The 14,987-nt window shown below is 49.7% G+C and overlaps 1 protein-coding gene and 1 pseudogene across 1 annotated transcript; one reads left to right on the top strand and one right to left on the bottom strand.

Annotated features, from left to right (window-relative positions):
- Positions 1-132: 132 nt before the first annotated feature.
- Positions 133-2,988, top strand: LOC125888991 (extracellular calcium-sensing receptor-like). Its single transcript, XM_049576651.1, has 3 exons — positions 133-219; positions 1,867-1,990; positions 2,084-2,988. Exons 1-3 carry the CDS (start codon positions 133-135, stop codon positions 2,986-2,988), a joined length of 1,116 nt encoding a protein of 371 aa, XP_049432608.1.
- Positions 2,989-4,259: 1,271 nt separating this feature from the next.
- Positions 4,260-8,276, bottom strand: LOC125888990 (uncharacterized; annotated as a pseudogene).
- Between the last annotated feature and the right edge of the window lie 6,711 nt (positions 8,277-14,987).

The raw sequence follows: 14,987 nt of genomic DNA, 5'->3' as shown, positions 1-14,987 counted from the left end.
TCTGCATGTGATCGTACTGTGTGTGTTGACATTAGCTTATATAGATTTTCAGACAAATAATTCCCTCATCCTACTTTACGTCATCTTACAGTACAGCAGAGAGAGGATTCTCTTACCAGAGGTGGGGGACTCATGTCACACGACTTGACTCGAGTCAAGTCCCACACTACCACAGCTCTGTCCCCCTGCCCAGAGCTCTCCTTGGAGGAGTGGCAGTATGTAGCGACATCATGGACCTCACCATGTGCTTTTATTCGGTTCTAACTGCGTGATACATGTGAGTTCAGTATTGAACATGCTTTACGACCTACGGCACACTGTCAGCTCTGTGCTGTTATGCACACACAGTCACCCCTGTGAGAGCCGATACATGAGGCAGGCACTCATTTGTATGAGGTTTTGATACTGCCACAGTGTGTAACGACTGTTCCTGCCTGCTGACCTAACATAAGTTCACTGTGAGTGTGTGTGCGTTTGCTGTGCGCATCCGTGTGTCACGACAGTTTCTCCAGTGACTTTTTTCGGCCTTGCATTTGTGGATTTTAACAGTGTATTATTATATCGCCTGCTCTCTCACAGCAGCAGGTACTTTATGTGAGTGGAGTCTTTCACCCTCAGAGGGCTCGGAGCAGGAGAGGCAATATTTACATCCCATACTCTGATAAAAGTAACTAATACCACCCTGTAAAAATACTCTGTTATAAGTAAAAATCCGGCATTTAACATGTTACTTAAGTAAGTATTATCAGGAAAATGTACTTAGAGTATCACAAGTAACAGGACTGTAAAACAGTAACAGTCACAGTACTGTAAAGATATGATCTTGTTACATGATTCTGACTTATGCAATAATTTGAAGCAGCATTTGACCGTTGTAGCTAGTTGAGGTGAAACTGATTTTGAACTATTGAATATGATTATTTTTATTATGGGTTAATCTGTTGATTATTTACCATTAATCTATTGGTTTGTAAAAAATTATACTTCTACTTCTAATAAAAAAGGAAAAACAGCAAAAAGAAAAAAAAATCCTCACATTTGTGAAGCTGGAACAATGTTTGGTTTTTTTTTTTGGCAAATTAATTTTGGCAAAGTGATTTTTTTGTCAAGTCAATAACTGACTTATAGTTCCAGCTGTATTTGTACATTTTTGTGTGTTTGGAGTGCAAAATCTTAATTTTAAAAGTAGCTAGTAATTAAATGTGTCAGATAAATGTGGTTTCAATCAGGAGAGACATGTTTTTGGTTAGGAAAGAAAATATTTAATTACAAGTGCACATGAGAATGGAATGTTAAAATATGAAAAGTCTTTGGCGATCAGACCCCTTCGAGATGGTGAGCTATAAGGAGGGTGATGGATCCGAAGCCAATTTGGGAACCCCCCCCCTCCCGGGGTCTAGACGCTGGTGGTGGTAGAGGAAGTGGAGAAGAGATGAGAATCAGATGGATGGGTGCTGATGATCCGGATGAGAAGAGGAATGAGTCTTTGGGTTTATCTTTGACCTTGGATGTGACAGCTGGAGGTGAACGGGGTGGAGGAGGGGCTGCGATTCTGTGTAGAATGACAGCTGAAAGCGGCAGTGGAGAGAACAGATTTAAAATCTCGTAGTGACAACCTGATTGGCTGATGGAGGCCGTGGCTAATTACGACAGGACAGCAAGAAGAGTGCACGCCTGGTGGCAGCTGATTGGAGGAAGCAGTGGGAGTGAGAGAGGGAGAATTGTGAATGAATGACCACAGAAAGGTCTTCCTTGAACTTACGCTGAGCTTCATTTAACAGACGTAAAAACGTTTAACCTATCCGTTTATCCTCTGAGCTTTGTAGCACACCTGATTATTTGAGGATGTATTTTTATCTGTGTCAGGTGCCTGTGTCAGTGTGCACTGACAGCTGTCCTCCAGGAACTCGTAAAGTGCTGCAGAAAGGAAAACCCATCTGCTGTTATGATTGTAAACCCTGTCCTGAAGGAGAGATAAGCAATGTTACAGGTATGTTTTTTTTTATGATGCATATCTACTGTACAACATCAAATACATTGTATGACGCTGCTTAAAATCTCATTTTGATTTATTCATTTTCAGATTCCCCCGATTGTTTCCCTTGTCCCAAGGAGTTCTGGCCTAATGCAGTGAGAGACACTTGTCTCCCCAAGCCTGTAGAGTTTCTTTCCTTCAACGAGGTCCTAGGAATCATCCTGGCTGCATTCTCAGTTGGTGGTGCCTGTCTTACCATTATAACAACAACTGTATTCTATCATCACAGGACATCCCCGATTGTCAGGGCCAACAACTCTGAGCTGAGCTTCCTGCTGCTCTTTTCCCTGACTCTGTGTTTCTTATGTCCATTAACCTTCATTGGACCACCCTCTGAGTGGTCCTGCATGCTGCGCCACACAGCATTTGGGATCACCTTTGTCCTCTGTATGTCTTGTGTTCTCGGAAAAACAATAGTAGTATTAATGGCCTTCAAAGCTACACTCCCAGGCAGTAATGTGATGAAATGGTTTGGTCCTCCACAGCAAAGAATGACTGTGGTATTCTTCACATTCATTCAAGTTTTAATATGTACTATATGGTTGGTTCTTAGTCCCCCTTTTCCAGTGAAAAACCTCACCACATACAAAGAAAGAATCATCCTGGAGTGTGCATTAGGCTCAGCTATAGGGTTCTGGGCTGTGCTTGGATACATAGGCCTACTGGCTGTCTTTTGCTTTGTGTTAGCTGTCCTAGCCCGGAAACTACCTGATAATTTTAATGAAGCCAAACTTATCACCTTCAGCATGTTGATATTCTGTGCAGTCTGGATCACCTTTATCCCAGCATATGTCAGCTCTCCTGGGAAGTTTACTGTGGCTGTGGAGATATTTGCTATTCTGGCCTCCAGTTTTGGACTAATACTGTGTATATTTGCTCCAAAGTGTTTCATCATATTGTTTAAGCCAGAGAAGAACACCAAGAAACATTTAATGAATAAAACTCAATCCTAATACATTTGAGGGTTAGAAACAGTTAGGATGGCAGCAGTATAAAGCTTATGATGTGCACATTCAACACAGTCTTCACCTAGCTGATTCATATACTAACACATGCATTACATTAAATACAGTGGTGGAAAAAAGTTTTCGGACACACTTAAAATTTTACACAATCTCAAATATTATCATGAAATATTTGTGGAAAAATCTTTTTTGTGTTTCAAAAGGTGTGGCTGCATTAGACAGATACAAACAAATACAAATTATATTTTTTTGTTTATTGTTTACAAGAAAAACTAACAAAACTAAATTCTTGACAGTTTCAATATGTCAGTTCTCAACATTGTAGGTATCAAAGTCAACAAATAACAGAGAATGTGTTCAAAACTGAACAAAAAATAAATAAACCATCACATCATCAAATTAATATTTAGTAGTCCTGCCACTGGCACGTAGTAGAGCTCTAATCCTGGCTAGCATGTTCCCCACGAGCCTTTCACACTGTTGAGAGGTAATCTTGTCCCATTCTTCTTGAATTACTGCTTTTAATTCTTCTAAATTCTTTGGTTTATGCTTTGAAACAGACCTTTTGATAATCCACCACAGATTTTCAGTGGGGCTCATGTCCGGGGATTGAGCTGGCCACTCTAAGACCGGTTGGTTACTGTGTAACCTTGGTTCTCTGAGTGAAGAGACTATCTCTCCACTCCGTTACATATTCCATATGTACGGGATATGACCCCCGCTGCTTGTCAGGGTACTTGGATAATTCTTTAAGACACACCGGCTTGCCCGGCCACGCCCTGTTGCGTAGCTATAAAGCGCCAGCGCAGGCGTGCGATCACTGATAGTTTGATCGAAATGTGTCTCCGAGCGGCCTAAGGACTGGAGAGATAGTCTCTTCACTCAGAGAACCAAGGTTACACAGTAACCAACCGTTCTCTATCGTCTCAAGACTATCTCTCCACTCCGTTACATATCCCATATGTACGGGGTAGACCTTTAAGACACCCCGAGAGGAGACAGTGCAGCCCACAATCCCACACCACAACGTGCAACAAACGAACTATATACAAATATACAATATATACAAGACACAGGAGTAGGCCCCGCCAGGTGCTAGGGCCCATCCTGAGAGGGAAAGGGGCGCCATGGAAGCCCGCAAGACGCAAGGCAACCAAAGCGAACCAGCCAGGGGCCCCGCAAGACGCAGGGGCTAGGCTGGCCACAGGGAAGCCGCTCACTCGGCCCGCAAGACGCAAGGCCGAGGGGAGACAACGTGTCTACCGTTGGGCCGAGCCCAGCACCCGCTCCCCAAGGGAGGGGCTGGCAGTGACGTTAAGACGGTAGAACCTGGTAAAGGTCGACGGCGATGACCACGTGGCGGCAGAGCAAATGGAGGCAAGGGAGGCCCCCCGCCACAAGGCCCAGGAGGCAGCCACACCCCGAGTGGAGTGCGCCCTGACCCCTGATGGAACAGACACACCTGACAGGATGTAAGCCTGACGGATAGCGTCCACCACCCAGTGTGACAGTCTGGACTTAGACAAAGGTCTTCCCAGACATCCAGGGTCGTAACAGACAAAGAGCTGATCGGACCTCCGGATAGCCTGCGTCCGCCGAATGTACTCTGTCAAGGCCCTCACAGGGCACAGAGCGGACCGACCCTGCTCAGCGTCCTCACCAGCATCAGGAGAGGAGAGAGACCTAAGCTCAACCGATTGAGACAGGTGGAACTCAGTCAGGACCTTAGGCAGGAAGGCTGGGTTGGGTCTCAGAACGACACTAGAACCATCCGAGGAGAACCGGCAGCAGTCGCCATGCACCGACAATGCATGAAGTTCACTCACCCTCCTGGCTGAGGTAATAGCAAGCAGAAAGGCGGTCTTAATGGAAAGCCACTTCAAATCAGCACCCCCAAGGGGTGCAAAAGGGGGACTCTGAAGAGCCCCAAGGACGACATCCAAGTCCCACGAGGGAACTGCGGGACCAGCAGCTCGCACCGTAAGCCTCTGGGCCCCCCGGAGAAACCGAGAAATGAGGGCACAGTCCTCATCATCCAGTGCAACCTCACCGATTCGCACTGCTTTGATTGCCACCACCAATCCTCGCAGTGTTACCGCAGCCTTCCGGGTCTCCAGCTGAGACTGCAAAAACTGCAGGATCTGCTGAGCTGAGGCTAAGTAGGGGTCCACCTGGTTAGACCCACACCAGGCAGCAAACAATTGCCAACGGTACGAATAAGCCGCCCTTGTGGATGGAGCCCGGGCCTGCTGAATCGTAGCCACGACAGGCCCTGGTAACCCTAAGGCCAGGAGCCTGTCCCTCTCAGGGGCCAAGCCACCATCCTGAGCCCCGCTGGAAAGGGGTGGAACAGGGCTCCGTTCGCCTGGGAGAGAAGGTCCCTCCGGCGCGGGAGCTCCCATGGTGGCCCGTCCAGCAGAGGCGGAATGGCTGAGTCCCACGCCATGTGGGGCCACAGAGGCGCCACCAATATCACCCGCACATGCTCCACCAGAACTCTTCGAAGAAGAGGCTGGAGAAGAGCGAAGGGGGGAAAGGCGTAGAGCAGAACCCTGGGCCATGGATGAGCCAGAGCATCCCAGCCCAAGGGGGGATCGTCGTTCCGCAGGGAGAAAAAGAGCGGGCAATGGGACGACTCCCTTGACGCGAACAGGTCGACCTCTGCCCTGCCGAGGCGAAGCCATATCTCGGAAACCACTTCCGGATGGAGCCTCCATTCCCCCGGCTGGGGGCCCCCTCTTGACATGATGTCCGCCGCGGAGTTCAGTACCCCCGGCACATGCACGGCTCTGAGTGAGAGGAAGAGGGGGTGAGCCCACTGCCAGAGAACTGTAGCCAGCTTGCACAGGACCGGGGAGCCCAGCCCCCCCTGCCTGTTGATGTAAGCGGCCGCCACTGTGCTGTCGGTGCGGACAATCACATGGTGACCCCTCAGTCTCGGCAAGAAATGACGCAGAGCGAGAAGAGCCGCCCTCAGCTCCAGGACATTTATGTGCTGACCCTGCCACCGGCCGGTCCAGACACCGTTGACCCCACAGCCTTCGTGTACCCTGCCGGGGATGCGTCGGTGTACACCAGCTGGCGATAGATCACTGGACCCAGATCGCGGCCCGCCCTGATGTTCGCGGGGACCTTCCACCACCGTAGGGCTCTGTGGAGCCTCCGAGAGACCAGTACTTTGGTCTTGTGGGACCTCTGAGGGCACAGACCCAAGCTCAGCAGACACCTCTGTACAGGCCGCATGTGCAAGAGAGCGAGAGGGACTACCTGCACCATGGCTGCCATTAGGCCCATGAGGCGAAGGCAGAGACCCCAGTCGACCAGAGCGCGCAGCCGAACAGGGCAACACAGGACCTGAAGGCCAGCTGCCTCTCCTGGGTCAAAGCAACTGTACCGCTCTTCGAGTCCAGGACCATACCCAAGAAGGAGGTCACCTGGGCCGGTTCGACCCTGCTCTTCTTGTAGTTTAGGCGCAGGCCTAAACTCCCAACGTGGTCCAACAGCAGGGCTACGTGTTGGCGGCATTGCTCCTCTGAGACTGCGCAAACCAGCCAGTCGTCGAGGTAGTTCAAATTCTGATGCCCTTGCGCCTCAGGGGGGAGAGAACCGCATCCATACATTGAGTGAAGGTGCGTGGTGCCAGAGAAATACCGAACGGCAGCACCTGAAACTCGTATACCCTGCCGGCAAAGCCGAACCGCAGGAAGCGCCAGTGACCCCTCCAGATGGGTATCTGGAAGTAGGCATCCTTCAGGTCTATAGTGGCGAACCAATCTCCTGCAGAGATTGCCTGTCGCACCCTGGGGACCGTCAATATCCGGCATCGCAGGGGCCGGAGATACTGATTCAGCCCTCTGAGGTCCAGAATTGGGCGAAGCCCTCCGTCCCTCTTCAGGGCCAGAAAGTAGCGGGAGAAAAACCCAGCCCGCTGATCCCCTGAGGCCACCTCCCTTATGGCCCCTTTTTCCAGGAGAGCGGACAGCTCTGCCTGCAGAACCGCCTCCTGGTGAGGATCGGCCACTGTTGTAAACATGGGTGTTCTTGTAACTGGCGGTCGGCGCAAAAACTGAATGCGGTACCCGTGGGTCATGGTAGAAACCACCCACGGGTCGGCCTCCAGGGCCAACCAGGCCCTCCTGTGAGCAGCAGACGGGGGAACCTGGTTGGCCCGAGTCCGGTGATTGTCAGGAGGGTTGAGGGCGCTTAGAGGACCCCTCTGCCTTAGCAGTCAGTCCTCTGCCCCTGCCCTGGCGGCGGCGCTTATGCTGCCGGGAGGCCTCTAGCTGGAGTCTGAGGTCCCCTTGACCCCATGACGAGGCCTCAGGAGTTGGTGCTGGCCGAGAGCGAGGCTGTCTAGGCCCGGAGCCTGCGACACGCTTGACAAGGCCCACCGAAACCTCCTTAGCACAGCGGCGGCTCTCCTGCGCCTGCTGCAATAAGGCAGCGGCGTGAGGGCCAAACATGGCTGTGGGTTCCACCGGCACTTTAAGCAGGCAGTCTCTATCACCCTGTTGCAGCTGGGATTGAGACAGCCACAAGTGGCGCCTAGCTACCCAAAAGGAAGCTAAGGCACTGCCTGCCGCCTCAGCCTGATCCCTCATCACAGAGGAGAGGCATGAGGAGGCCATCTGCAGCTCCTCACCGACGCTGGTGTCAACCTGAACCTGCCGAGACAAATCACGGAGGTAAAGGGACAATATAGCGCCTGTATTTGCCAGCCGAGTCTGCACCGACATGGCTTTATGTAGCCTGGCGAGCAGGCTATCCATGACCCTGCAATTCTTACTAGAGCAGGTGGCATTGCCAAGTATGGAGCTGGAGGGGGACACCAATGGAGTGAGGGCCCGGTCCACTGGGGGAAGTGTCCCACAAGCAATCTGGTCCCTGTCGTGCATGTTGGAAAACCGGCGACACGCTGCAGACCACTTGTGGGCAGTGGCTGGAGTGTGGAACTGCTGGCACAGCAGCTCCTTGAAATCAGGTGGGAGCAGCACCTGGGTAGAGGCAGGACGCACCTCCGTACCCTCTTCAAACCGAGAGGATGTAGCCCTGGGGTTCTCGGGAAGGGCAACACCCAGAGCCCTAGAGGCCCTGCTAATTACCTCCTCAAAACGATGGGCTACCTCTCCCCTAGTTACCTCACTCACAGATGGCTGTGCGCAAGAGAGAACATTATCCTCGGAGGAAGAGATGGTCTCCACATCTACGTCCTCCTCCTCCGCCCCCTCTTCCTCCTCCCCCAAGGGAGGAAAAGAGCTCAGCGGAGGCCGAACCATGATAGGCTGAAGAGGAGGTAATGGAGCCTGCCAGGCACCAGAACACTCCCCCCTCCCCTCCGAAGCCACAACCGCTCTCCTAGTTTTAAGCTGTGGTCCCTCATAAACCTGAGCACCCATACGCTTTGGACCAAAAAATCGGCAACGGGCCTCTCTGGTACATGCAGGCAGAATAAAACAATCCATGCACGACTGAGGGTTCTCTCTTGAAACTAAAGCATGTTCATGCCCTAAACATAAAACGCAGCTATCATGCCCATCCTCTAGGGGCATCGCCACCCCACAGCCCACACAACAATGGCCCTCCTGAGCCGCCATATTGACCTGGAAGTACTCAATTACTTCCTGTTAGCTGTAGCACCGAAGCTAACTACTTATTTTTTCCTTTTTTTTGCGTGTGTGTTTGTTTCTTGTAATGAACTGTGCGTGCCGGCCGCCGTGGGAGCCGTACGCTATGGTGGGGTGGACAAGGGAGTGCTTGAACTATTGGAGGGGGAGACTGTTGGAGAGGGAAGACCGGCGTTTGCCGCCAAGCGCGTTAGCCCGCGAGCCGCAAGCAATACGCCGGCAGAGGACACCGCCAGAGCCGGGAGCCGGAGCTTCAGCTCTGGCCCGCCCCTCAGACGACCAACACTGCAGCTGACCCAGTCAGTACCTAACCACCGAACGTGTCAACTCACGAGCCGTGAACAATACGTTGGGGAGAGAGCACCGTACCAACACAGTCAGCACCAGGCGTGTATCCACCAAGCGCGTTAGCTCACGAGCCGCGAGCAATACGCTAGGAGGAACACAGCCACCACCGCCGGGAGCCGGAGGACCTCCGGCTCAACCAGACAGGATGACTTCGCTACAGAAAACAGACAGGAAGAGCACCAAGATACAGTAATCCAGGGAGGCTGCCAAAGACAGACGCCCCGACTTACAACAGGTAAGCGGATTCAACAACTGCACCCTAGTTCCTTCTCTTACGTGGATTGAGAGACACTGCACCCTGACGCACACGTGGAGATCAAACAATCAGTGATCGCACGCCTGCGCTGGCGCTTTATAGCTACGCAATAGGGTGTGGCCGGGCAAGCCGGTGTGTCTTAAAGAATTATCCAAGTACCCTGACAAGCAGCGGGGGTCATATCCCATACATATGGAATATGTAACGGAGTGGAGAGATAGTCTCTTCACTCAGAGAACCAAGGTTACACAGTAACCAACCGGTCTTAGAGTGGCCAGCTCAATCCCCGGACATGAGCCCCACTGAAAATCTGTGGTGGATTATCAAAAGGTCTGTTTCAAAGCATAAACCAAAGAATTTAGAAGAATTAAAAGCAGTAATTCAAGAAGAATGGGACAAGATTACCTCTCAACAGTGTGAAAGGCTCGTGGGGAACATGCTATACGATAGAGAACTGGATACTGTGCTCCTACAGCCAAGTTCTACTGGCCTTGGATGTGTGGCAAGGGGCATTATCTTGTTGAAACATCCAGTTTTTACCTCGACGGAACAGTGCACGCGCAGAAGGGAGCATGTGGGTTTCGAGAATGGTACAATACTTGGTAGAGTTCAATGTGCCATCACAGACAGTGAGATGACCAATACCAGCAGCACTCATGCATCCCCAAACCATGATACTGCCTCCACCATGCTTGACAGTAGGTACTGTACATGCTGGAGATAATGCTTCGCCTGGCCTTCTGCGTACCCTCACATTAGTAGGAGGAAGACAAAGCTGGAAACTGGACTCATCTGACCACAAAATCTTCTTCCAATTCCTGGCTGTCCAGTTCTTGTGTGCCTGGGCCCAACGACGCCGGGCTAACCTCTGTCTCTCATTGATCAGGGGCTTCTTGATAGTCTTGTAGGACCTTAAGCCATGATCTAAAAGTCGGCCACGTACAGTGCAGATGGAACACTGGACACCAGTTTGGTTTGACCACTGCTGCTGAAGCTCCTGTGATGTCATTCGGCGGTTTTGCCTGCACGTGCTGATCAGGATGCAGTCATTTCTTGCTGAAGAAACCCTTGGACGCCCAGATCTTGGTTTGTCTTCCAAGCTGTTGGTTCGTTTGTATTTCTGCAGAGTGTATCCAACTGCTGAAGGACTGCATCTGCACTTCCTGGCTACAGAAATTGTGTCTTTTAATAAAAAGAACAAACTTCATCACTGGTACCAAAATGACCCAATACTCAAAATTTCTTATGTATTATGTAGTTTTTAATGGCTTTTTTAGGATTTATTTAGTATTTTGGCTGTGACTGTACTAAAAGAAATTGAACTTGAAGACCTAAGAGTGATTCTTAATGCAATATTTCACAAATGCATGGGGCGTCCGAAAACCTTTTTCCACCACTGTATTTCCTTACCATTTTGTGAATATCCTTTCTAACATTATTGTCTTATTAACAATTTTTTTTCATCATCTGCATACATACAGAACAACATACAGTACACACACACACACACACACACACACACACACACACACACACAAACACAAACTCAAACTTGTGAAAGTTGTTTATATTAGCAGTGTTTATTTTTAGGGTTATTTGACTTTGTAATGTTGTGAATAAATGTTTTTGGTATTATACTTGCTGTCTGTTGCATATTTGCCACACAAGGTGATTTATTGTAAATTAACTCACATATTTAACATAATCAAAAATGATTATTAATATTTACTAATTATTTCTGATAGCCATTTTGATCTTTTGAACCACAAGTTCCTGGCAATTGGTGACCTGTTGCGAGGTCTGGTCCCACCAGCATCTCTGAGTTGAGAGAGAGGGTAACTGACCAAGCAAAGGAGATGAAGTATCTTGGGGTCTTTTTAAAAAGACAGGCGGTTTGGTGCAATGTTATCAGTGATGTGGGCATTGCACTGTCTGTCGTGGTCAAGAGGGAGCTAAGGTTGAAGGCACAGGCGTTTCCAGCCCATTTTTGGGGGTGCTGAAGCACCCCTAAATTGAATCCCAGCACCCCTAAATTTTGAGAGATTTTTTATTTTATTTTGTTTTTTACTGTATGTCCTTTTTTAACAAGCTAGAAAAGTGTCAAAACCATACAGTACTTGGTTGAAACGTAATATTTTAACAACAAAAATATGCTGCCTTCTAGAGTGGGTGATATGCAGTAGTGGTGTAAGTACCTGGCTTAAACCAGGATATGTGGCACATTTCTTAACTTCTACCACTCAATACCAACACATTATTATTACCAGTCCTCATTTTTGCTGCATTTAACCCTAGGTAACTGTTTATGTTGTTAGGTAGGAGTTAGCTGACGTTTTTTCTTGCTAGGAAACGTTACAGGTGGTCAGTAACACTGTCCTCTGTTTGAATTGGAATGAGAGAAGCTAGCTGTTGTGTCATGTGTATGTGTTAATATTAAAGCCAAGGTGCTTCACACTAGCTAACTGACTGGATGCCCATCAACATTATAACTCCTATTGTGTGTATTTATTATTATTTTTTTGTAGATTTCAAGCACTTTTATTTTTTTGAAGTGTATTTTCATTTATGTATTTGTATTATATAATATAGACAAGAAGGAAAAAGGCAGAGACAAACATTGAAAAAGTCAATTACTGTTAATGTGTTAATGTTACATGTTGTGCATTGCATTTCAAATAAAAGTCCAAAAAATAAGTCTCAGGTCCATTTTTGGTATTTTTGGGACTCACTATAGGGGGCTGGTTTACTCCAGAAACATACATACTGTTTATGTGTATGTTGTGGAGCTGCTGAGTAATCCTCCCCCAGAAATTAGAATTACGATATGTTTCTTTTATGATTCCAGTCCATTCCTCTTTTGCTGTGGCTCAGCATTTAAATAACCTTTATCAAATTTGATGGTTTAGTCACAGACTGTCAAAAAAGTGTTGTGCTTTTCTTTCACAAATGTGGGAATGAAATTGAGTTAAAATGTACAAAACAGTGAAATTTATCTGGCCGGGCAGCTCTCTGGGTGCTCAGCACCCCTAAACCTCTGATCCTAGAATCGCCCCTGGTTGAAGGCAAAGCTCTCAATTTCCCAGTCCTTCTGCGTTCTGAGCTTCACCTATGGTCATGAGCTTTGGGTAGTGACCAAAACAAAGCCACTGTGTATACAAGCGGCTGAGATGAGCTTCCTCCGTAGGGTGTCTGGGCTCAGCCTTAGAGAAAGGGTAAGGAGCTCAGACATCTAGTGGAAGCTTAGAGTAGAGACACTGCTCCTTTGTATTCAAAGGGGCCAATTAAGATGGTTGGCATCTGATCAGGATGCCTCCTTTGTGCCTCCTCTAACAGGTTTCCTGGGCACGTCCAACTGGTAGAAGGCCTGGGGGGGTAGACCCAGAGCACACTGGAGAGATAAAATATCTCATCTGACACAGGAAAACCTAACAGTTCCAGCTTTCAAGTAGCCTGGACCCAGTGTTTCACACGGGCAATAACTGCTCACGATCTGATAAGGTGATGGCTATTTTTGGTGAGTTTGGGTCAACAACTTCCATCAGCATATTGTGCTATGGCAGGTTTTTGGGTGGCCAGGAGACATCTCTGGCTGTCATGGTCTATGTTGCAGGATGGGGCGTGTCTACTTAAACTGCCTGTTGACACATCCGTGATGATTCAGCAGCCCATCACTGTGCACACACAGTGTTGGGTGCCTTGAAGCAAGGTCAGGGCTGGCAGCGGCCTCAGCCACAGGAGCCCAAGCAACCTAAGTCTGCTTGGGATCAAGAAGATCTGCATGGCTGGATGGATGCAGCACGGTGTGGCAAGTCTAAATGGGGGAGAGGATGTGGCAGTGGCCAGGGGCCACCCAAGCCCATGCCTCAGTTGTGACGCAACATCATCCCCAGCCTTCCCTTGCCTTCAGGCGACAGGGTGAGGCACATCGTACACGGTTCCAAAGCACTCCTGTTTTGCTGAGGGTGGCTGCATTTTCCATCATGGCAGACCATCAGCACAGGGAGGTTTTGTGCTGGTTGGCCATCAGGGAAGTGAAAGGAGAATATCTGCAGGCAGGGTTTTATTCCTACTATTTTCTTGTTCTGAAGCGGGATGGGACACTCAGGCCTGTCTTAGATTTCGGGGGGCTGACCAAGTTCCTCAGACCCTTGAAGTGCAAAATGTTGACTGTGCCCAGGGTTCAGCAGGCCGTCTGGGTAGGAGACTGGTTCGGAAACTTCAACCTCAAGGACGCCTTCCAATCTGGGAGGAACACAGGAGGTTTCTCAGGTTTGCCTTTGAGGGAAAAAACTTTGAGTTCTGTGTCCTCCCTTTTGGCATCTCACTGGCACCCCGCACCTTCATGGATGCAGTCTTGGGGCCTCTGTGGTGCTAGGGTCTCAGGATACTGAATTATTTGGACAACTGGCTAATATGTGCACCGACAGAGGAGCAGTGTCTGTGCTGTTGGATCACATTCAGGGTCTTGAGCTGTGCATCAGCGAGAAAAAGTGCAGTCTCCAGCCTGCACAGGCAACCCAGTTTCTAGGCATGTGGCTGGATGCCAGACCTGGGTTGGTGATGCTGTCACAGGAGAGGCAAGTTTCAATCAGGACCTGCCTCTCTCAGTTTCAGCTTTCCAGCTGGTGCTGTGTCACTGCCTCTTGTGTCTTATGGCAGCCTCAGTGCAGGTGGTGCCAATGGCTCTTCTACTCATGCGTCCAGTCCAGAAGAATCTCTTCATTTTTGGGCTCTGTCTGTAAAGACAACTGCAGGCAGCGGTGCACGTCACCGTGCAGCTTTGTACAGACCTCAGGTGGTGGCAGGACACAGCCAACATCTGAGAATGCTTTGTTTGGTATTGAGTTGCCAGGTGATCTGTATGGATGCACACTCCACAAGGGCAGGGGCATCAGTGGGGTCTGGTGTGCCCACTGGAAGGTCCAGCATATCAGCGCTCTTGAACTAAGAGACATTCACCTGGCCCTCCAGCATTTTTTCCTGAGTCTGCGAGGTCGTCACCTGCTAGTAAGAACTGATAGCACAGTGGTTGCAACATATGTCAACAGGCAAGGGGGCTTGGGCTCCTCAAACCTTTGCAGAATAGCACACAGGCTGTGGACCTCAGCATGGACACGGTTCATGTCCTTCAGGGCCATGCACGGATTGGTGAACCAGGAAGTAGACCTACTCTCCATGGGAGACCCAAGTCCAGGGCTGCACCAGGAGGTGGTCGGAGAGATCTGACACTGCTCCAGCAGAACAGTGGCTGACCTGTTCACAACTTGAGACAATGCTCATTGCCCACTGTTCTTTTCTATGGGGTGGGACACTCCCCCCTGGGCATTGATGCCATGGTGCACGAGTGGCCTCAAGGCCTGCTGTATGTGCTTTTCCCAGTCACTCTTCTCCTGAATCTGCTGCAAAGAGTTCAGGGGGGAGGAAGTGCAGCTGATCCTGGTGGCCCCAACCTGGCCCCACATTACATGGTCTCTCCTGGCCGGGAGGCCATGGGAGTTCCTGGTCCGGTAGGACCCTCTTAGTCAGGCACAGGGGGCCCTGATCCATCTTTTCCACAGGCCATCAAGCTTTGGGCCTGGCCCCTGAGAGGGCGCCGTCTATGAGAACTGCATACTCTTACCGCTGGGAGCTCTTTACATCATGGTGCACAACTAATTGGATCAATGCAGTGACGTGCAGCCCCAGAGGTTTTCCAGTACCTGCAGGGGCTGCTCCAGGCAGGAAAATCACCTTCGACCCTGAGAGGTATGGTGGCAGCT

Source organism: Epinephelus fuscoguttatus, linkage group LG5, assembly GCF_011397635.1.
Source record: "Epinephelus fuscoguttatus linkage group LG5, E.fuscoguttatus.final_Chr_v1".
NCBI lineage: Eukaryota > Metazoa > Chordata > Actinopteri > Perciformes > Serranidae > Epinephelus > Epinephelus fuscoguttatus.
The sequence above is the reverse complement of the archived record's forward strand: the minus strand, read 5'-3'. Positions and strand labels throughout refer to the sequence as shown.